Consider the following 23,771-nt stretch of genomic DNA (forward strand, 5'->3'; position numbering starts at 1 on the left):
ATAAAAATAGTGGGGATAGATGCATCTCAAAATTGCCATTGGCACAGGTGCAGGCATACTGGGGCTAGTACACCAAGCAAGGTGGTGTTGGAGCAGCCCCATAACTCCCGCAGCAAACCCAGGTTTGCTAGAATCCATACAAGTATCAACTGGCATGAACTACCACCACCTTTAAATACAAATACGTAGCAAGTGTACTTAAGACTAAGATGACAAATGCTGGTAGCTAAGGACAAAATTCCATGTTGAGGTGTAATAAATTATAAAGACAATTAAATATTTTCAGTAGAAACAGAAATCAGAGTCTCAAGATAGACCTGTTTAATTACAAATGTATTTAAAGTATTATCTTAGTTTGACCACACTCATAATTTATGAAGCTGTATGTTCTGATGTCAAGAAATTAAGTGGGAATTGCGAACCCAATAGCTTTATAGTAAGAAAATCTATATCCCAGTTACAAAATGAAATTATTTGATTGGTAAATCTGCCTGGCAGACCTGCTGGGATTCAGAGGAGATACTCAAAGTGATGAGCATTTCAGACCAATAATGACTGTCTACTTTCAGCATCTTTGGCAAAATCTATTGTACAGGTGGGTAAAGAAAGAAGCACCTGCTTGCATTAAAAGGTATAAATATGAGTCAGCCCCTCACCTGTGCTCTTGTGGGTCTTCCTACCTCTGGGTAGTACTAAGTAGCAGAAGAAATACCATTGCATCCAATTAAATTGCTTGTGTTGCTGAAAGCACTTGACAATGTTCCTTTAAAAATTACCTAGACCAGGCCAGGTATCTAGTGACCTAAGTCCTTAGGCTAGACACGTGACTGCTGCCCAACCCCTTTTTCCCTTACTATATACTTAAAATTATTCCTTAATCTCCTATTATAGTAATACAAATGGATTTGGTACACAAGATGTAATAATAACCCTTCTCACCCGCATTTCTGTTGCTGTATAGAGCATCTCTATTGCTGACTGACAGTGAAAAAGTGGCAAATCTCAGAAAGATGGCTGATAGCGGCAGAGTATATCCAAACTGTAATGAACTTGACTGACATTATGGAATGTAAGAGAGATGTCATGAAAAAGAATCAAACTGTCATAAAAATAGAATCCCTCCACATTGCATATGGATTTCCTGCATTTTATGTTTATACAGTACACTTGTATGCTAGTCCTTATTTTGCCTGCAAGCTTTTATCTGTGCTCTTTGTTGAAGATTCAATTTAGTTATCTTCAGCAGTTATTTTATAGCAACTGTCTGTCATGAAGGCTTGTTAATCAGATATAATTTTGTAAACAAGGAAAGTATATGCTGTATATAGAATAAATGATTAGGAATTGTGAATTGCAAGCCTATCTTGATACTCAGGTTTTCTTTGGAGACCTTATGAACTGTGGCAGTGAGATCTAAATGGATTATGAGGTAGCCAGAACTCAGTAATGGCATTACACTCTTATTGCTAAAAGCAAGGTTTCAAAAAAGCACTCTTGGCAGGACACTACATTTAAATTAGATGCTCTTTATTTCAGCTTTCTATTTCCCTCTCTTTTCTCATTTAACCTCCCTTGTCATTCATTGCTTTTTGTGAATACAAGTGACTACAAAGTAATTTAAAAAATAATATAGTGAAGAGGCTTATATAAAATGATGCATAATAAATTAATGGCTGAATGATACACCAGTGCAGGTAGGTTTTTCTAGTATATTCACATTATAATCAGAAATACATTATTTATGACATGTTTGTGTAATAAATACACATTTTTAGATGAGGGCAAAATCTGCTTTTACAGCTCTTTCTTCAACAGCGAGAAGGACACTAACATTTATTCATAGTGTTTAAAAGGAACAGTAGTGAAACAAACTCTTAGGAAATAAGGATGGGTCTGACCTAGGTCCAGACTTGGGAAGAACCTGTTCCTTGTGGTCTGGAGCCTCTACCAGGTAGCCAAATACTTCCTTTGTGCTTGTGAAATTCCATTAAAAAGCATATAAATAAGCCTTAGAAAGCTGCAGGAATTTAGTGATTGATCTGTAGTGATTGCATTCTATTTTGTTAGTTATTATTTTAAAGAGAATACTAACCTGATTTGAAGCCATGTAAGCATTGGTGTTGTGCCCCCACCAAATACCCAGACTGTGAAAAATACGATCAGCAGTGCTGTTGTAAACATCATTTGTTTGGGCTGGGACTTTGTGTCTCGAATAGCCAATGCGAATGCTATTGCACCACGTAAACCTGGAAAAAAAAGGACAATGATGAACTTAATGTGATGGAGAAACAGAATTTTAGTCTTTTCCACCCGGACCCAATTCCAAGGGCAGAGGAAGTTTTCAGACCATGGCCATACTTATAAAATGCTGAATTGTGCTAATTGAAAGGATGGTGTTTAATGCATTGTGAGCAACTTTGCAGCAGTGGACAACGAAACTACTCTCATATTCACATAATATTTACACGTTTGTTTTACATCCACTGTATTCTCTGTCTTGAATAATTGCAAATTAAATAGTAATCTGGACTTTATGATTCTCAAAACAAAAATTTATTCCTTGTGTTGTTTTACTGACTTCAGTAGGACTACTCATGAAATTAGGTGCAAGTGAGAACAAGGGTTGGTATTAAAACCTGTACCCATATAGGCTACCTATTTCTTGCTTGAAAAAATAGAAAAATTCTTTCAAATGCCTTTAAAATCTTTCAATGTGATAAGACCAGTCAAAAATAACCATGACTTAAAACCAATGGATAGTTTTTAAAAGATGAGTTTAAGTATCTGAAAAGGGGGATGTAAAATAATGTAAATTTAGACACTGGCACAGGTTGCTCAGAGCAGCTGTGGGTGGATTCCCCAGCCCTGGCAGTGCTCCAGGCCAGGCTGGACAGGGCTTTGAGCAACCTGGTCTAGTGGAAGATGTCCCTGCCCATGGCAGGGCGTTGGAACTAAATGATCTTTAAGGTTCCTTGCAACCCAAACCATTCTATAATTCTATGATTTTCAGCTCTTGGTGTGCTTGAAAAATTATAATAGTTGTAAAATTATACACCTACAGAGACTGAATAAACAAAAACTTACAAATATGGAGAAAACAGCTAACTGTGAGTTTAAAAAAGCCCCACAGGTAGTAATAAGCTAACTAAATAGGTCTTCATAGAGTGACACTTTTAAAAAAAGAGGGGAGAAATAGCCTGCTAGTGTCTCCAGCCCTCTGAATGCATAGTACAAATAATATTCTGTATTTTCCAATGCTTTTTATTTATAAATTTAAATTTAATTCATTGTTTTCTTAAAAAAAAATTCCACAAAATAAGTGTAGAGAGCAAAGCCATTACATGTATGCAATACACGCTGAATCCAAAAAGTACTTTGCAAGTACAGAGATGCTAAATATAATAATTAAACCTCTTGTAAGGCACTGATGGTCTATACAGAATCATTTAATCAACTGCTAAATGCAGCTATTTTTGGAGTAGAACTTCAAACTTCTTTAAGATTATATAGCTAGAATATGAATTTTTTGGTATAGAAAATGGACAGTTTATCTAGAGAACAACACAAAGCCATTTCTGCAAGGAAGTACCGGACTGTAGTTACACTAGCTGAAAATGGTCAGTGGCAGCAGGTTTAAAATCTCTGTTTTTATGAAAATAATACCGCAGTCGACAAGTGGGCTTGTCCTTGACTTTGCTTTTATGTAAGAGACATCTCTAAGGATGTACATGCTTTACTGCTTTCTTATGGAAAAAAACTATCAGCTCATTTTAAACAGGTATCTGAGGAGTGAATGAATCACTATTGAAATGGTCTTTTTCCAGTGGTTATAGTGGTAATGCTAGATGACTAGCCCAGATTAAATGCTTAAATTACTGGTGGCTGCATTCTTGTGGAAAACAATGCTGCTTTCCACAACCAAATCATAATGGTACATGCAATATTAAATCTAGAACATCTCTTTTGGTAAGACAGAATATAAAAAAAAAAGTTAATTAATATGTCATTAAGACTCTACTTCTTGAGTGGTGGACTGGGTATTTCTTCAGCTTAGAGAAACAGTGAGTGTCTTCATTGCATTTTTCATTTATAAAAGGCTCAACGTGGTCTGTAAGAGCTAATTCAGTTTCAACTAAACCCATGTCTAAAGTAAAATAAATATTCAAGCAAAACATTTGCTTCCGACTAAAGCAGTGGGAAGCAGATGAATATAACCTGAAATGTACACTCAATAAGAAGCAAGGAACACTATTGCATATATCAAAATACATTCCAGGCAACAACAAAACAAAGGAAATTTTAAGAGCTTCAGAAAATGGTAAGATGCTGAAACAAACTGAAGATAAGGCAGGTTAGGTTTTCTGTGATACCTCAGGGAAAAATACTAACAAAACACAATGGAATTATTGGCTCCAATGGACATTGATACTTCAGCGACACCTGGGTGAGAGTGGCGTGGTGGAAGGAAAATGGTCTGATGCACTGCTAACAGAGATCCTCTCCCCTCATCTTTCAGAGATGCCACACTGACAGCAGCTCCAGATCTGTGCTGTGATCTATTGATCCTTTGGGCTCTATCACAGATTTTCTGCCAGATTTTTCTGCTAGCTGTGCCAGCCATTAGGGACTCATCTTTAAGAGATATTCTTTAATGTGTCAAGGCCTCCAAAGAAAAGCACTTCCAGGGTTAAACTTCCGAGACCCACAGAACAGAACAGGTGTGTCCTATTGGGCTGTTCTCCATCCTTTGCTCATACTCCACAAACACAGATCTCTGAACCCATCCCTCTGAAGAGCCTTTGAGGGCAGTAGTGTTTGTGGATAGCATGGAGAGAATCAGCCAGGAAAGGAGACATTCTGTATGTAGATCTGGTGTTTTGGTTTCAACTGTAGTTCTCTGCTCTTTTCTTCCTTGCTTTCTTCTCTCTTTAGCAGATTTGGTTTTGTATCTGTTTCCTTGGAAAAGTTCACTTTGACACTTCCCACCACCATGTATGTACGAGTGTGCAGATGTAAATGCCTGCACAACAGCTGCCTGTACACAGGCATTCTTTCTCATTTTTCTTCTGCATTTATGTTCCACCCTTTCAGACTCTACTGCTACTGTAATGCCTAATATTAAGAGCAACCACCCCTGTAGCCCTCTGTCCCACAAGCCTCTCGCTGATTTACATGGTGTAGAGAAGAAGCACAGTAAAACGTAAATAAAGATATTGTAAGAAGAGTGGAAGATGCAGTACTGTATCTGTTAAATAGTCCCCTCCTGGTCATGTGGCAGTGATGCCCAAATATCAGATTTGTTATTGCCGTTAATAAGTCTATCTGGATCCATTTAGTTTCCTTCCCTTTTAAGTTTACTGCCATTTAAAGGCATTATAACAGGGTCTGAACTGAAAGGAGGCATTTTGCATTTAGCGTAGACCACTAGTGTACAGTGATAGCTCCCTTACAATTTAAGTCCTTGAAATACTTGTTTTTCACATGAGCAGAGGCTGCTGGCCTGCTCCGTTTTAGCTGATGTTGAACTTGATTTGAGAAGCTCAGGCTTATTTATACGAAGAGTAATTTAGTTTTGATTTACAATAGAATATTATCAGCAATCATGATTAAACGTAGTTGTAAAAGTGAATTTATCCTCTGTAATGTGTTGTTAGCGTGGCAGAAGCAGATGAAGAATGTAATAAATCAATATGCTACATAATCCACTTCCAAGTCTAACTCTTTTACCTTTACTAAAGTATATTAATACTCCTCAGAAAGTATAATTTAATGACTTCAGTAGATTTCTTTGCAGAGAAAGGTATACTCAAATTCTAATTTACAATGTACTTGCCTGACCTTAATTGCTTTTTTCAGACTTTGAAATTCATGGTGATTATGGCAGTAAAACTCAGTAAAGCAAGCAGTAAATGTTTGGTACATCTGGTAATGATATGACGGAAAACAAAACTAACTCAAAATTAATTGTTCATTGTGTTCACACATCATGAGTGTGTGATGCTGCAGTGAATGAAGCCCAGTTTAACCTCTGTGATTGACTAGAACCTGATGCTATATCAGAATATTGCTGCTGATCTCGTGTAGGCAAAAAGCACCTTCCTCCAAATGCAAATTCAATGCCTTGTTTCCTCATATCAGAAATATGTTTCTCTTGTGGCAGTTATTGCCTTTGTTTATCACTATATACAGTATGATCAGTTTATAGTAAGTAAGAATGCTACTAGTAAATAAGCACAAATCTTAGTGCATATTAATAAGTACAATTACACAGAAAATCCATGTATCTGAAGTGTTCTGTGAAGTGTGAAGATGCTGGCATTGTAAGAGGCAGTCAGTCTTTATTGCTCTACTTGCAGATGATGCCATTTACTTTTTTTAAGGTTGTAAAGACATTTTTCTCCACAAAATACAGTGTTTCTTCGAATACAGTTAAATTACTTTTCTGAGCATTTTAACATTTACATTTTACAAGTTTTCAATACTACTATTTTCAGTTCTCAGCTGCCAGATTGTACTGGAAAGCTAACGTGTGAGTGTGAGTTCTCACATTCAGTTGTTGGCTGCAGGCTACTTTCTGCTCCTAGTTCTGTGCAGAAGAAACTTGCCTGGAGAGAAAATGAGGACAGAAGTGTTGAAGGATAAGATATATTTTAGAAGATTTTTTAATTCTATACTTTATCTGATGAAATATGAAAGCAAAAATGGAACCCAAACCCCAGATAATTAGTGATATGAAGCTATTTTTCATGCCGTTGTTTAGTTGACCACCTGCTAGCTAGAGTGATCTACATATGCATCTTAACAGCTAACGATTGTAGGTGAGTAGGCGGTCTGAAAGCCGGTTCCTAATGGATATATGTCATCATCTCTCACTACAGTCTAGCTGGTATTAACTGACATTTTCAGTGGCAGCTTTTAGCAGAAGGATTGAATGGATATAGAAATGAACTGCTGTGTTGCTCTCTAGGGAGATGGAATTACACAGGCATAAATGAGGCACCCTGATGTGGAGTACTGATGAGGGAGCTTGAAGTGTGGTGCATTGTATTTTACATGTTATCTGGCTAAATAGATCAGTGTACATCAAGGCTGTCAATCAAAAACTTTTCTCCATAAAAATTTGCAATAGGTTTCTGTAGAAAAAGTAGGAAAATTAAGAAAAAAAAAAAAAGTGTTGACTTTCTAATTATAGAAAATTATTTCATAAAAGGCATTGGGGGATCTGTGTTTCTGTCTCTTACTGAAAAAGTGTTCTTAGTTTATAAGTGAGTTTTTCCTAACTAGCACCAGAAAGACAAGTAGAAGTATTTCTAGCTTGTGCAAGTCCAAAAATACAGAACCCAGCTGAGATCTTAACAGTTCAGGGGATGATGTACAAATCGGAGTAGAACAGGGCTCCCTCTTCTGGATTTTTTTTTTCTTTTAACATTTTAAAATTAACCAGAGTTAAAACTAATAAAATCTGAATTTGGAAAATGAAGTAGTCAAAAATCAGGCTGGAATATATATAAAAATGTCTGTGGTATGGAGGTCTCCTATTTTCACGTTTCAAACTAAAACTGATCCTGAAGTAAAGCAACAGCCAAAGATAGTGTCTGATTTGAGTATCGGTACTAACACCTTCAAAGTTGGGTATCTATTTGCTGGTATGTAAAACATGCTGTCAGGTATACTACAGGCACCTCTAAACCAACACAACATACGAACATGATATTCCCAAACTATGGAAGTGTAGACAGATGTGGGACAATGGGTTGAAAGACTGGCTTCCTGGGTGGTAGGTTTCCAGAACGTTAATTAAAATAGGCCCAGAGCACAGTGAAGTTGATGATAATACATTAATTTGCTTCAGTAGCTTTGAAGAGACTACCTTGAGTTTGAAGGTAATGACTTCTTTGTGATAGATGTGGCTTTTTCTCGTGATAGATGAATATCTTTGTCAATTGTTAAATATGGACAGAAAAAATATCAAGATAGCACTTACCTGAAAACATCATCATGTGCTGAAAGTTCCTGGGAATCTTTTGTTTTCGACCCAAATTCAAAAGGAATGAAAGTGGGTATATGTTGCAAGCTCTTGCTACAAAAACTGCCACCTAGAAGGTTAGATGCTAAGGAAAATGGTGGAGGAACTACTGACATAACCGGTTATCTTAAAGCCAATATTTCTCCAAAGTTATTTTAAAAGAGTAATTAAAATGAATATGAGATTACTTCATATTTTACATGTCAGATCCTTCTGGTTCCAATTTCATTATAAAACTGTGCAGTGACAGAGATTGTCTTCCCCAGACCTCCTGGTTTTATGTTCATCGTTACACATCCCACTTTAATCACTCTGCTTTTACTCATCATATTTGTATCACACGTGGCTTCATCTTCAGCCCTTCAGTAAAATGCCCACCATCAATTGCAGAGATGGCATTATCTCCTTGAGCAGCAATTTGCAAAGAATAAATGCACTTTTGGACATGATTATTACTTTCCTATTTCCTGACAATTCATATTGTCTATATCCAGCACACTTTGCTTTTTTTTTTTTTTTTTTTTTCTTCTTTCCCTTTTTCTATGGAGATTTTTTGAAAGGAGTTCTTTATTACTTCTCTGTGGAACGATCACAAAAGTTGCCTTAATTAGAAACATGAGGCTATTTCAGATTAAAAAAAAAAAAAAAAAAGAGCTCCTTATACATGCTTTTAGCAGGTTCCACCCTCCCCTTGTCTTGTGACTCTTAGGACTCAATTACAGCACTCTTAGTCTGACACATGCTGTGGACTGTAGAACAGATGAAGTACTCGAGTGGCAACATCTGTATGCATCATATCTGCTGGGCCAAGAGCTGCTTAATGCTCCTATGGACATAGGACAAGATGCATTAGCAGTGGTTACTTCTCATGCTCTGTGCTCAGCTGTCCAGTGCAACCCTGTTCAAGTCTGTTGGCTCTTAGTGAGAAGAAACAATAAAGCCAGGTCCCTGCAGTGCTCTACAGCACCGTCCCCATCTGGGGTGCTGAGCGCTGCTCCCATGTTCAACTGCCTTCCCACGTGAGGAGTGCAGGACACAGGATTGTACTTGCCTCGTGGTGGTGGGGTGCAACCCAACCTGCAGCCAAGGGAGGAGCGGTGAAGTTGTTATTATTCCTTTGGAAATTACATGAAAAAATTACTGCCAGTAAACAGTAGGATTCCAACTTTCAAAGCTGTTAGATTTCATCAGGAGGCGATAAGCAAAGGGCTGCTGCTCTGAGCCAAAAAACCCATTGTGGAAATTATCAGCGTGAAAAGAATCTATGCCACTGTACAAGAAAGTAACAGATTTTTTGAGAAACCATGGCAGAATTAAAGACACAGACTCTTTTTCTTACCAGTCTCTTAGGCCCATGATGTTGTAAATAAATTCACATACACTAGAGATATCAAATACAAAGAATGAAAAAATTCAGCAAGGCAGAACTGTTTGTGTTTTAAGGACTTAATCATTTAAGTAGCTTTGGGGAAATTCTGCTTATGGCACACATCTGCCTGGAAGTGGCTTTGTGGATCTGCACTGGCTCTGGACAGGCAAAAAGATTTTGTGTGCCTGTACCTGTCCCCACAGATGTGTCCCACTACACATCCCGATTTCCCACCCTGCTTGTAAACCAGTGGTAAAAGTTACCCAGCTGGTTTAAAGCTGTTTGCCTTGTAGCAGATCTTTTAAACAGCAGCTATCAAAAGCCCATGTACTTACATGCATTGAGCTAGTTATTGAGATATATGTAATAAAGACGATTGCCTCTGGACTTGACAAAGAATTGATTTAGGATTTAAGGAACCGAGTGATTTTCTTGTTATTTTTTCCCACATTGAGCACGCATGTACATAGACATAGTTCTTTAAAGCAAAGGATACAAATGCACCAAATATGAAGAGAGGACTGAAGATATGATTTTGAAATGTGAATAGTGCGAGTCCCATGTAACAGAAGATAACATTCTCAGCCAAAAAATTCATGAACTCGAACAACTTAAACAAGAGAGAAAGAACATAATTATGACTCATGTCTGTAACTAACTATTGTTTATCACCAGGTTCTCTTGGAATACAGAACTGTTCACATGAAAGGAACACAAATCACACCTTTCGTAAGGGTGGATTTTAAAACCATCTAATTTTCTATACATTATATGCGGTGTCTTTCAGCTTTAAAATTCATAGTTGCTTGCATATTTTTCTCTGATTTGTGTATGAAAACTTGATATGGACAACTGAATAAAATACATAAACAGCAAGTAAGTTATACAAGCTCCAGTGCAAACTGAAGGGAAGCTGAGGGAATTTAACTTCATGTTTACACAGGTGAGCCTGGGAAACTCACCTCCTGGGAAAATCTGTGCTCCAGATTACACAGGTGATTATGCGTAATACTGGATGGGGTACGGGTGCACCAATGCCAAGAGAGAAAAAAAATAATTTCCTAAATGGACTTTTAAGAACCTGTGCCTTTAAAATATAACATGATCTTTTTTATTACCACAAATATTATCCTGCAGATGAAGACTTTTATTACACTGTATGGACATCAATATCAATTACTCATTTCAAACCAAACTATTTAAAATATCATTTAAACGTATTATAAAATGAGCTTAAAATACATGATTACGGTAGGATTTCTTCTGTGAAAAAACAAGCAAAGCCAAAATATCCGTCTGCCTTGAGGGGATGTTCTTGATTGCATTTTCAGCTGATTATATAAAAACTAATAAAAGAAATTTTCATATCCACATCTGGAAAAAATAAATCATTGCTGCCAAATAACTAGAGAGGAGAGAAAAAGAGGTCTTTTCACTTCTGAAAGTAACTTTTGGGCTCCAGAGGCTACACTAACAAATCCTGATGCAGAACTGGGGCCGAAGTTTGTCAATCTGTCTACAGCCAGTCATACATCATTATCCTGAATGTTACTGTGGAGATACTTTATTCATCCTCAATGGGCTTATGTATTTTTTGTAACATGTTTGTGTTTCTAAAAATAAATATCCAATAACAGTCACTAAGATCTAACAAAGGAAAAATGAGACTTGTCAGAATCATTATTTAAAAGAAATTTCAGAGGCAAAATGGTATAAAACCCAGTAGTATACGGGAAGATATTTCGGACCCATGGCAGCACCATCAGTTATCCCGAGCGCACGTCCCATAGCCCCCGTTTTGTGCTGCAATGCTGAACAACATGAAAACAAACACAAGAAATATTTGCAAGTTAGTAGACTTAAACTATTTAACTTAAATTTAAATGAGAGAAACCAATTGTCAGAAAACCTCTAAGTATGGAATCTTGCGACCCACAGAAATTATTATGGTAAATCTTTCAATTTTGGGAGCAAACATTATCCCACTTCTTCATGGGAATATCTGACGCATTTTTCTGATTCTTTAAACAATGTATCAGGAGCGTTGTGACAGGACCTACATATATATGTATATAGAGATATATATATGTGTATACGTAAAAAATCTTTTGATGGAAGGGTACTGCTATGAGGAGCCACAACTCCAGACTTTAGTTGTTGGGGTAAGATAAAGGTGCTCCAGAGGTTTTAAGGCTGGATGATACTTCACTCTTCATTTAAGGAATCTCATTCAAGACTTAGAGAAATGTAAAGTAGATCTACTATTACTGCATTTTAGAAACACAGTTTCTGAAACTGATTTTCCAAACTTATTGATGACATACTTTTTTTTTGAAGGAAAACAGATTTTGCTATTTCATTGCTTTTGCTGTGTATTCCTTCTCAATAATCTTCAGCAGTAAATTAAGGATTTTACTCTTGCCTGAAGTGCTTTCATGACATTACTGCTTTTAAACTTCTCACCCCTTGTCTCCAGCAACCTGGTTGAGATGCAAATGTACTACTTATTTCTTGTAAATTCAGTTTAGTGCATATTTTACATTTCCCTGTAACTTTACCTCTTTTTCTGGCTATGTGCATCCTGTTTTCTTCCTACTTCAATGCAGCTTCAAACCTCCAGAATAATTTCACTAAGTGATTCTTAAAGAGAAAATCCCTAATTCTTGACTGTGGTTCCAATCGACGTGAACAATATATACTTAATTCACTCACTGTGCCAATGTTTTCTGTGCAACCAGCATAAGCCTATTAGTTTTTTTAGCCTATAGTTACAGTGTATGTAGCAGTTAGCCATGTCATCTAAGTCAGGTACGTGCAACACTGATGACATGGCTATCTGTTGCAGTACTTGAATCATATTGCTGGATGTTAACTTTTTGTTTGCAAAAGCAAATACAATTCAAATAGTATTTTTTTCCCTCTGTGAATTTTGGCGCTGAACTATGCTGCTTCCCCCCTCTGCCCCTTATCTCTACTTTTTTTGTATTTTGATCTTCCACTACCAGAGCACTGCCTACCTGCTAGAAGATTAAATCCAGATTAGTTTCCTTCCTTTGCATACCAAAAATCCAGGTGCTATTTCAATAGCTAATTTAGAGTAAGCTTCTTCCTATTCCAGACACAGCCACAATATGGTCTCTTATGAAAGATTCTTAGAATGGTAGAACTAGCTCATTCTAGTTAGCCTCATTCGATCTTCTGTATTCACCATATAGTTTGCTCTCTCTTTTAAAAAGTATATAACTCACACAACACATTTATTCATGGAGTGCGACCTATTCTAAATTCTCACCCTGAGCTGACAACAAAATATTAAAAAATGTCAACTGCTTCAGAACTAGCTATTGTTATAAAAGAAGTGATATCTGAATGCTTTTGCCGGGAACATGATGCTTGTAGATATAACACAAAATTTATCCACTGTCCTCTAGACTTCACTTTTATTCCTGTATTCAGCATAGTATTATTTTCAGTTTGGTTTTTTTTTAACTTCTGTGTTTTGTTCAACAGTAATACAGAGCCCTTGGAGATACATTAAGCACTCAACTGTCAGCGTTGTGCAATAGAAATCCGATCAGAACAAAACAAGTTATTCTAAAAAGAGATTTTCTGAAAACCATGTTAAGAAACAGCTTCCATAGAAGCATTTCCCCAAATTGTCATGCCTTTCACACAAACATTTCTGTCATTATTTTAAAGATAGGATGTCGAGACCTTTTGATGAGAAGCAGAGGAATAGGAGGAATAAGTTTTTATCCGGAATGTATAATTTCCTGGGACACCGAAGAAGTTCCAAGAAGAGCTGCATCACCACACAGGTTAGCCTCTGAAAAACATCCTTTTTTTGTCTCAGTGGCCATAAGCCAGGTCTATGCTATGCTATGGTCCATGGTCTGCTTAAATGCTACTCAAAAATTTTCCTTGTTTTGAAGGTACTTGCAGGTGGGATTACTTGCATTAAAAAAAAAAAGGAAAACAGGATTAGAATACTAGATATTGAGTCATTGGAAGTATTTTGTCTATAACTATAAATTCCCTTCCCTTGCCTCCTGCACAGATGACTAACTGCTTTCCATTCTAAATGAAATTGGCATTAAAATGCTCACATGCTGCATTTAGTTTCCCTAAGGGTACCAGCGAGTTATGCTAGCAACCATGTAAATACACATATAGTAATAATACATGTTTTCTGTGTAAAATGAAAAAACCTCATTTGTAATATACCATTTTCACTTCTCCACGAAGTCTATAAGCCTGCTTATAGCTTTAAAGTAAGAGTTACAACAAATCACCAGTGTCAACACATTACAGAGCAGAGTATTAATTCCAAAAACACTGGTTCAGAACCAATTCAGGCACTTGGTTTAGGTGTTTAGCTCAGTGAGTCACTGAAACTGGGTGTATTTGCCTTGCTTTGGTTACTTTCTCTGTAAAAAGTGGATATTGCAAAAGATTTATATTAAAAATGTCTATTAAAATGGACATAACATTTATATTTTTAAAAATACATCATTCACCAAATACGCTTAGTTTTTGTATTATCGTCAGCCACTGTACGTATTAAGAGGGACTGCAAAAAATCAGTTTTCTGTTGGAACACCCTTCCAGGAAGAACTGCTTGCAGTTCAGTTCTCACTGGCAGAGGAAGGATTCAGTCCAGGTTAGCTACACCTTAAGACTTGCTGTAATCACTAAGTTTGTCTTACACTGATGTTCTATTTTAACTTAAGTGAAAATTTTTATGTGATATGAAAACTGTATTAGTTTTATCTTTTGAGTGAGATAAGAAAGCACCTTCTTTCTTCTCTTCCTTCCTTCCCTCCACCCCCACAGTTAAATTCAAGCCAATTAGACAAGCTATGCTACAATGGGTTTTGCAACTTGATCCATTTTATAGAACTATTTAAATTTTCACTGAGTGTTAGAGAGATTATCTAGGTAATTAATTAGTGCACCTGGAAGATGGGACGTGCTGAATTCCAATCTCAGGTGCAATAAAAATAGAATTCTTTAAAGGAGAGCATTAAAAGCACAAAATGAACATATTCTGTGCCACACTCCCCTTGTGATTGGGGAGATGGAAAGTGCAAGATTTCTCAAATCCTAATACTTTAAACAGTATATTTCATCTCAAGGGAATAAAGTTAGTATGAGAGTACTGAGTAAGAGCAGAATTACAAACATAATTCTTTCATCTCAAGGGAATAATGTTAGTATGAGGGTATTAGGTAAAAGCCAAATTACATCCACAACTTATTTCCAGCAAAATTCAGTGGATTTTATTCACTGATAGCAACATTATATTTTTTCACTCGATTTAATACCTGCGGAAGGAATGTCATCCACCTCTTGCAGGAACCTGCAAGCCTTCTCTAGTTGCATTGATTTTGCTAGCAACGTGGAGGAATGTCACCTGTCTAGGGGTTACACCTCACAGGGATATATTCTTGCATGACATCGAAACAGAGAGAGTTTCTCGACAGTCCAACAGCAGCTAGCAAGCTAGCATGTAAAATTGATTATACTTTTTAAGAGAGATTTGAAGGTGACGGAGAGCTATTAAAATCCCAAGCAGTCAATGCTAACTGATGGTTATAAAATGTATTATATTTGAATAATGCTATTTAATTAGAACACAGCTATCAAAAATGTTCCATGAAGTCAAGGATATTGATAAATCAATAGCTGATGAAAATTGCTTTTTCCTAACTATTTTGAATTAAAATGCCGTGAGAATTCAGACTACCATAATCTTTCTGAGATTGTAGAAGCCTTTATTGTAGCCTAATTGCTTTATGTAATCTTTCTCTTTTGATTAGAGGTTTCAAAATCAGAAAAAGAAGGCTTGAATTTGAACCTCTTGCCTAAAATCCTTCATACAGCTATAATGAATCTTCACAGCATAGTGATATAATGCTCATTTCTAGAATAACATGCTTAGATGAAAGAAACATCAAAAGCAACTCAAATTCATGATAGAATATAAACTTGTTTATGGTACTAATTTCGATATCCAAGCATATTTGACTGTAAACTTACAAACACACCAGCAGAGAGAGTTTCTTACAAGATCTTTTATGTCCTGGGGCAAAATTCTGGCCTTTTTTATCAGTAGGCTTTGCTGCTGAATTAAATCAATTTTACCCCAACAGATTTATGGAAGGCACACAATAGCTTTCTATTTCCCTATAGAGCTAGGAGGTTTAAAAGATTCATAAGGCCTGAGGAAGAACAGAAATAAAGAAAATAGCAGCACCAAGGGAGAGGAAAGGCCAGCACTGTTTTGCATTTACACAGTATAGATTATTCTTCCCGGCATAATCTACACACCACCACTAAAGTTCAGTTTGGGACAAGCTGGATAAACTACTGGCACAGGACAGACTTCTGACTAGCAACAGTAAAGAAAAAAATGTTGATCCCAGACATCAAGGCAAATCCTTTCTGTTATTAAAAATGCCATAGGTCTTGAATGGCTTTGCTGGACAAAAGAAGCTTAAACTAATTTTTTTAAAAATTAGGCAGCTAAATTAGAATCTTTTCCTTGTTCTAAACTACTTGCAACAATGAAAATCAGAAAATGAATTAAAAGGTAAACTGCTCAGAACTTCTAAAAAGGTTTGACCTCGGGTTGAATGGAAGCTTAGTTTGGTGTCTATTTACAGTGAATCTGTCAACATCATTAATTACAGGATTCACATTAACCCTCAGAAAGAACTTTGTTATTTAATTTTATCAATTAATTGACAATTAAGTGACTGTCAAAATCTGTCTCAATATACTCATATGTGTAAGGTATGGAGAGCAGCAGAAACTTTGATGTGCACTTGTGGTAGTATAGCCAGATTCAGAGCCTCAGGAGAATTTATATGCTGCCTTCAATAGACTTTGCATCTAACTGTAGACAAATTAATTATTCTATCATTAGTCTTGCTAAGTTGCCTCAGAAAGGGGATTTCTGGAAATTTTGGTGGCTTTTTTTTCTTTTTTCAAACATGGTTTGTAAGAGGGGGAACCTAGTTAGATTACTATCTTCCCTTCCTGCAGCAGCCAGCTTTTACTATTATACATCAAGCATTAATTTGCACCAAAAAATAACTCAAGAATGACACCTTAACAGAAGGTATTGCCAAAACAGGCAGGATGATGCTGTTGCTCCTACAGCTTGTCATCTAAGTTATTTTTTGGTTCACAAACTAGAAACAACCATTTTTAAAGTGCTTAATTTATCTTCATTCCTGCACTGAAATGTTACAGGCATAAAGGATAGAGGAATCAGCAGTGCTCTGTTGTATCAAGATAACGTGCTCAGGGATTACTGCAGATAAAGCTCTCTACGTTTACTTTAGCTGTACTGTATCATTCCATAAGTATTATTTAATAACTATTTTGTAAGTATTATGACCCATTCTGAACAACTTGAAAGATACCTTCTCGGAAGGCATCTCTGGGGCAGTAAAACACCAGTCAGGTGGAAGCAAGGACATTATGCGCTGACGGTTAAGAGTATATGGAACAATGGTTAAAAAAATGAGTAAAAGAGAGAAACAATTTGTGGCTTTGCCAAAGCCCATTTCAGCTGACAAAGGAGACTAAATGCTTTAAAACATGACTGTTCTCCTTCTGGTCAAAGAAAAATAGTAATATCATCAATGTAATCTAGTTGTCTTTAAAACTGCAATGGACTAATAATCTTTTGTGTTTCTTCGTTTATGTTAAAATTAGAGGAACTGCTGATGATTTTTCAAAAGTAACCCACAAAATCAATATCATCTTCCTCTTTTCACTCCCCTTCAAGTGTTTTTTTTTTTTTTTTCTTTTCTGTGACTTGCTATCACAGTCCTAACCTCAAGGGATCAATTTAATTTCTAAGGAGGACAAATGCAATTTATTTGGTTTCAATTTGCTGAGAGGAAATATTCTGTAATGTTAATTCTTCAAGTGAATTCATAGAAACAGTTTCCTTCCTTGCCAAGTTTTGCATATTGGAAAGAAATTCAGTTACTCTTTGACATATTAGGAACTAGTAACCACTATGAAGGCCTTTAACCTAGCAGGAAGGACAAAGAAAGGAGTCTCATGAAGTCTGTGGTGTCTTTTCTTCATGCTTTCCATCAAGAATCAAGACTGCAAAAAATTATCTCATGCTATAAAATTTCCATTTCACTGCAAATCCAACATACTACAGGACAAATACTTGCTCTCTGTGCACCTGTTCTATAGCACCTTCTCTCTACCCATATTGATGCTTCCATATGGTCCAAAAATGGTAGCCTTGGCAGTCCTGTGTTAACAGTTGGACTTGTTGATCTTTAAAGTCTTTTCCAACCTAAATGATTCTATAATTCCATGAAACCCTTTACAGTCTGGGAATCTACTTCTGTGGAAAAATGCTGTAGAACCGTAAATCAGGAAAGACCCCATTTTACCTTAATTCAGAAAACAGTAGCAGTACTTGCATGCGTCTTTCTGATGACTTGCCATTTTGTTTTATTCAGTGTCTAATGTAAGATAAAAGACTGTTTGCTAAATGACTTTACTTTCTGTGCCACAGTTATTTGTTCAGGGGGTTCCACATATATACTGTTTTAAGTGTTTATAGAGGCTGGAGGGGAAGGGACACAAGACCTTACCTCTTTCTAACCTAAGTAGAGCATTCTTCCCTTCTGAGAACTGTTCTTGCTCTAACTGGTGTTGAATAGCATGAGATCCTCATGATACTAAGCTCCATTTATTATTCTTCAAGACCTATTACGGATGACCCAGCTTTCAACTACATTACCTTGGCAGAACGCTACCCTACAGTTATATTTGGTAGTGGTATTTGCAGTTACTCTGCAGATTCTAGTACCAGTTTCTGAAGCAGGATATTGGATTAGTAGGTCCACTGATCTGCTTTTATATGTTTAGGGTGTGAATTTGAGGAATTCTTTTGTTTCATTTCTAAGATAATCTTTAAACAGCTTCCCTGCCCCTTGATGCAGGCTACTATTCAAGAACTGATGATGCATTTGAACAAAAAGACCGAGAAATGTGAATATATGTTTTTGTCTGTCACGTTTTTTTATTCAGTATTAGAGTACATGACTCTTCTCATCTAACTGTCTTCTACACTTAAAGATGTAATCTAAAGTGCAGACTGTATGGAGATGAGATGAGACAGAATGTGAGGGGGATTTGCTTGAACATTAAGTGTGAAGGGTCCCGTTTCTTAAATACAGAAAATGTCAGAGACTTGCTGGTGGGGTAGTTTTTGAAAATAATACAAAGAACCATATTGTGGATAAAGCACAAAAAAGCTGTCATCAAATACAAGTTACCTTCCAAGTGGCTGCAACCTTGGTACTTCCACTGTGAGTAAATAATTGCCTGTGGTAAAGGGCTGTATAACACCCTGCACTTGTAGCTGTGAAATACATCCCAAAATTGCAGATGAAGGATAATTGGAGAGAATGAACTCAGAGGAAATGATCAGTGCTGTTTATATGTGCTTTTAACATAGCACAGAACATATGTATTTGACTGCGTACACTAATAGTATGTGTAAAGGCAAATGAAGAGGAATACGTAGTATTAAGCACAAACAGGACAAAGAATAATATCAAAACTGCAAAATCTACAGCAGTTGGATGTTGTTAGGGTGCAAAGACTGAAAAGTGGAATCTTTCCCTCAAAGTAAGTATATATATATCCGGTCAGCCTATGGCTGTTTGAATTTAAATGATAGTTTCGTAATAATTTTAATGGGGTAGATTTACATCTGGCTATAATGTGACTTTGGCTGAAACCAACAGAATAGAAGCTGTTGGAGAAAGTATTGTAAAGATTTCCAGTGTTTTCAGGTCCACTAAATTACTAGTGGTCTCCTTGGTGATATTTTACTAACCCCACAAAAATCCTAAACTAAGATACACCTTCAATTGTGCTTAAATCTGAGAGCTCAGGCCACATTCTTATGTAAAATTAAGTATCTGTGGTGAAAAGATAAACTAGTCCTTCTTTCTTGACCTTAAAACTAATTCCTGATAAGAACCTGTAGGAAAGCAGAAGGTGAGTGGACTAGGGAAGTATTTGGCACCTCATATACAGCTTAATGTTTTTTCAAGAAAAGTATTAGTCACTACATCAATGTGTGCTTCTGAGGGTGCTGAATGTCTAGAATTCTCAAATACTCAGAACTCCTCAAATTCACTGGAGACAAATGGTGGTCAAAACCCCCCTAAACTGGTGTGACTGAAGCAGAATTAGAAGTCAAAAGCTTAAAATAGATGCCTAAACTTGCATGTTTTTGTCATTATTTTAGGTGAATTAAAGTAGATGGGTACCAAAACATGTGGAAAGACAGGGCACTGTTTCAAATCCTAGTCATGATTTAGACATTTAATCTGAAAGATTTTGACAAAGGGCTTTTTAGCCCTTAATTATTTCCACAGACGGCACCATGAGAAAGAGATGAGCTATATTCAGCTGTTTAGTATTTCTTGCACTGTGCTACCACTTTGTACAAATGTTTCTTTTGAAGGTAGCAAATCCATTAATCGTGTAATGGAAACACAGCTGTGCAGTCACTAAAAAGATGGGGTGCTGACAAGTGCTTTAGACTATTTAGTGCCTTATTTACATGTATTTTTTTTTCTTGCAGCTTATTGTGTGAGAATTTTAGTGTTAGCTACATAGTCCTAACAAGTTTTGACCAAGGCTTTTGTGCAGTTTTTTAGCTGATATGACATTTTGCAAATGACATAGAGAATTGTGAGGGATCAGCAGTCATGCAAGAATCATATAAGTTAAAAAGGAGAGATATATAAGACATATTTCAGATTGCAAGAATGATTCTTTGTCAATAGCAATTTGGTAATGTCAGAAATCATGCAATGGCTCAGATTCCTTAAGGTGTCCCATTGCCCCAAGATTCTTTGGGCAGGACAAAAACGTTACTGTTTGGAGGGGAAGCAGAGGCCTCCAAACATCAGTACAGCTGCTAGCTCCCAAACCACACAGACCTTTTTCAGTGAGGTCAATGCACATCTGTGACAAAACACGAGATGCTCTATAAAGATTTTAATGTAATCTATCTAGCCATACAAGAAAAACTACCTTGATTTTTTTTACCAAACACATTGTCCCCACAGTAAGAGCAATTATGAACATACTGACATATACTCATACAAGTGTAAGGCAACACAAGGTTATAGCAAAGGAATGTATTAATAATACTCTCAGCATTAAAAGCTGGGTAAACCTATGTGCTTAATAATTTTACTGCATTCCAATTTAGCCGTATAATTTACTATGTTTAGAAATACAAAGCAGATGATGATTTCTAGAGGTTCATTCCATAATTGGAGGATTTATTGATAAATCCTGTACTAAAATAACCTAACACAATGTGAAGTGTTAGTGTTTCAAACAAAGTTAGAGAAAACTGTTACCATTAGGATATAACTATATTTTAAGAAAGAATCTGAATGTTGTTACTTATATTATTATTACATATGATATGAGCCATTTATATATGAAACGAGCCTCTTCATTTATAGCATAGGCCAGATCTCATTAAAGTCAAAAGGCTTTCACTTATCGCATAAAACTCTATTAAATTAGTTTACCTGTATGAAAAATGAAGGAAGGCTTAAATGAAGAATCCTACCTTTTTTTTTTTCTTTTTTTTTTCTGTGTCACAAATTCTCAGATGAGAGTTGTGTCTGAGTATGTTTAAGGGAATATTGTAACTGTCAGCTTTCACAAAATGCAAAACTGAGTAAGATATAATTTAAACTAAAGGTAACCATATATACTTTGTGATGTTAAACTGCACTCTGCTCTGTTCAGCACTACAAATTGATGATGCAAGAATATGTTCCAGCCCAGGATTAGATTGATTTTGGTTTGCTTTTTCTCCCTTTGCATTCCACAGTTGCAGTGATGAGGAGGGTGACAATATTTAGGAAGGGACTTGATTTGACAGCCTACATACTTAGAGGAGATTCTCTTTGCAAAACTAGATGTGTTTTACAGAGGTGGAGTGCAAGGTTGGATATTTGCATGGATGCAGATTTAAAAACTAGGTATAAGTGCTAAATCCCCACAGTAAGGAGAAACGTTTCAGAGGTTGCTCCTCAAACCTCTTGTGAGGAGATCAAGAGAGACACCATAACATGACCTGCATAGCTATATAAACCAGCTTTTTGATTCTGCAGTAGCTCATATAGTCCCATGCAGTCTGGTTCCACTGCACAGATGAAGACATATGAGAGTCTTATTTGTGATTCAGGGCACCTTTCGAAGAAGTTACAGCATGTGTCTCAGTTTGGAATTTCATTACATATTTCTCCATATGCCAATGAGATTTTGGCCTATAGGTTTTAATTCCAATTGGTATATGTTAGCTAACTGCAGGCATCTGCTACTGTGCTGTAAAGAGTAAACTATAACCTTAACAATCACAGAACTTTATTAATATTTAAAGAAAATGTTTAATGTTTAAACAGATTGTAAAAACTTTAATGAAGCCATTTGCAAACTAGTTTGCATATGGCATTATGCTCCTTAGCCTACCAGCATAAAAAATTACATCATTTTTCAACAAGACGAGCTTCTCTGTAGAAATACTGCTTTCACTACAGTTCTGGGTTTCTTCAGGGTATGAATTACATTTAAGCATGTATATGTTCCAGTTCTTATGCTTAAGCAAAATGAAAGAAGGTTGTTTTCCTTTGGTTTTCAACATAAGTTTTCTTTCTCATAGGTCAAAAATTGTATTTTTATTCACGGTGTGTGTGTGTGTGCATGTGTAAGGTACTCGAATGTGGTACTCCTTACAAAATGCTGATGACAAAGGGAAATATGTGATGGGAACTAATGAGGCCAGAGTAAATCTGCACATTCTCAGTTAAGGAATCACTAAAGCAAGTATGCAAAAACAGAAGAAAAAAGGAAACTAAAGAACGAACCATAGAACTGACTATTCTAATGTGATTTCTGTATATGGACACCCAATATTTTCAATATTATGGACAAGATAGCAGCTAGTTTATGATATGTATCATAAATTATGCAGCTAATTACTGATATACCATAGTTATAAAGTCTACTGTTATCAGTTTACTTGTAGCAATGTTTCCTAGCTGTTTATCATCCATCACGTAGCTCACAGCTAAAAGAGAGGAAACAATTACAGCATTTCCACATAAATTTAAGGGGAGCTGCACGTAAAGAGACTGCAGATTGACATTCTTTTAGCATGGTTCAGTAATCAGGAACATCAGTCAGATAATGAGGGATTTTGTTAAGAAATTTAGATTGGAAGACATGGTAGTATAATTCCTTTTGCAGAAATCAAGATTTTCTTGTGTTGTTATGATTCTTCTTGTTAAACCCATACAGTAAGCAGCTTTAGCTTTCTTTATAGCATTATACTGTTCTACAGGGTTCCATAAGATCTTACGGTACATCTGGTCAAACAATACATCTGGCATGTTTCCAATCTTTGGCTTTTTCTGCTAAACACAGAAAATAGCTGTGTAGAGAACTGGAATTCATTGTATGCTTCCTGTCAATTACAATCCATTTTAAAGGTAATAATTATTACAAGCACTACGCATGTGGTGCATATTCAATTAGAGATAAGAAGGCAATTTATAAATGAGGGCAGCCTGTTTGTAACAGACCCAGTGGCTCTGTAGAGATGTATTGAGTTAGCAAGCTCCGATGGTCCAGCTCAGGAATACATGGCTTAGCCGCAATGCCTGTGACACAGCTGGAGCTCGTTAGTGCCTCAGGAGGGAAAACTGGAAGTTATGAGGGAAAGCACAGGACAAGAATGAGCGGTTGCTTCTCTTCAGGGTACTTGAGCTAGAGCTATAATGATAGCTCACATATAGAGATGTGAGCTTTTGGACTTTTAGAAGGGCCTAAGACTATGACTTCTGTTGTTTTCCACATAAGTTAGGTGTCTTAAAGTTAACAGGAATTTCAACCTACAATTTTGGGTATCTACTCCTAACAGCTATATAGTAATGCAACATAAACCATTCTTTTTTTTTAAACTCTGTGCACACAACCTTTTTAGGTCTGTATCATTTTCGTGTCAGAAAGAAAAGGAACAGGGACATCTCTGAGGCCTCCCCAATCATTTTGAATAGCTGCAAAATGAAGGTTTTGCTATAGGCCTTGTCTAAAAAAAGAAATAATTAAAAATATCTGGGTAAAATAGAGGAAAATAAAGGCAAAATTTTTCCCTAATGTAACTCATTTCCTAAGTATTCAGTTTAAGCAAAACTGACTAAAACAAGGGCAAAACTATACTAACAGTAGTTTGATACAAATACATCTTCCCAAGTGCTATTTTATTTTCTTATTCTTGTTAGTAGAAGT

The 23,771-nt window shown here is 36.3% G+C and overlaps 1 protein-coding gene across 3 annotated transcripts in view; it reads right to left on the reverse strand.

Annotated features, from left to right (window-relative positions):
* Positions 1-23,771, reverse strand: part of SLC9A9 (solute carrier family 9 member A9) — a 211,426-nt gene that overhangs the window by 87,580 nt on the left and 100,075 nt on the right. For all 3 annotated transcript variants that reach the window (XM_037406813.1, XM_037406812.1, XM_037406814.1), the window contains exons 10-12: positions 9,892-10,005; positions 7,985-8,096; positions 2,093-2,246 (exon numbers count right to left, since the gene is read on the reverse strand). In XM_037406813.1, the coding sequence (XP_037262710.1) occupies positions 2,093-2,246; positions 7,985-8,096; positions 9,892-10,005 (380 nt within the window). The remainder of the gene's footprint in view (positions 1-2,092; positions 2,247-7,984; positions 8,097-9,891; positions 10,006-23,771) is intronic.

Source organism: Falco rusticolus, chromosome 13, assembly GCF_015220075.1.
Source record: "Falco rusticolus isolate bFalRus1 chromosome 13, bFalRus1.pri, whole genome shotgun sequence".
Taxonomy (NCBI): domain Eukaryota; kingdom Metazoa; phylum Chordata; class Aves; order Falconiformes; family Falconidae; genus Falco; species Falco rusticolus.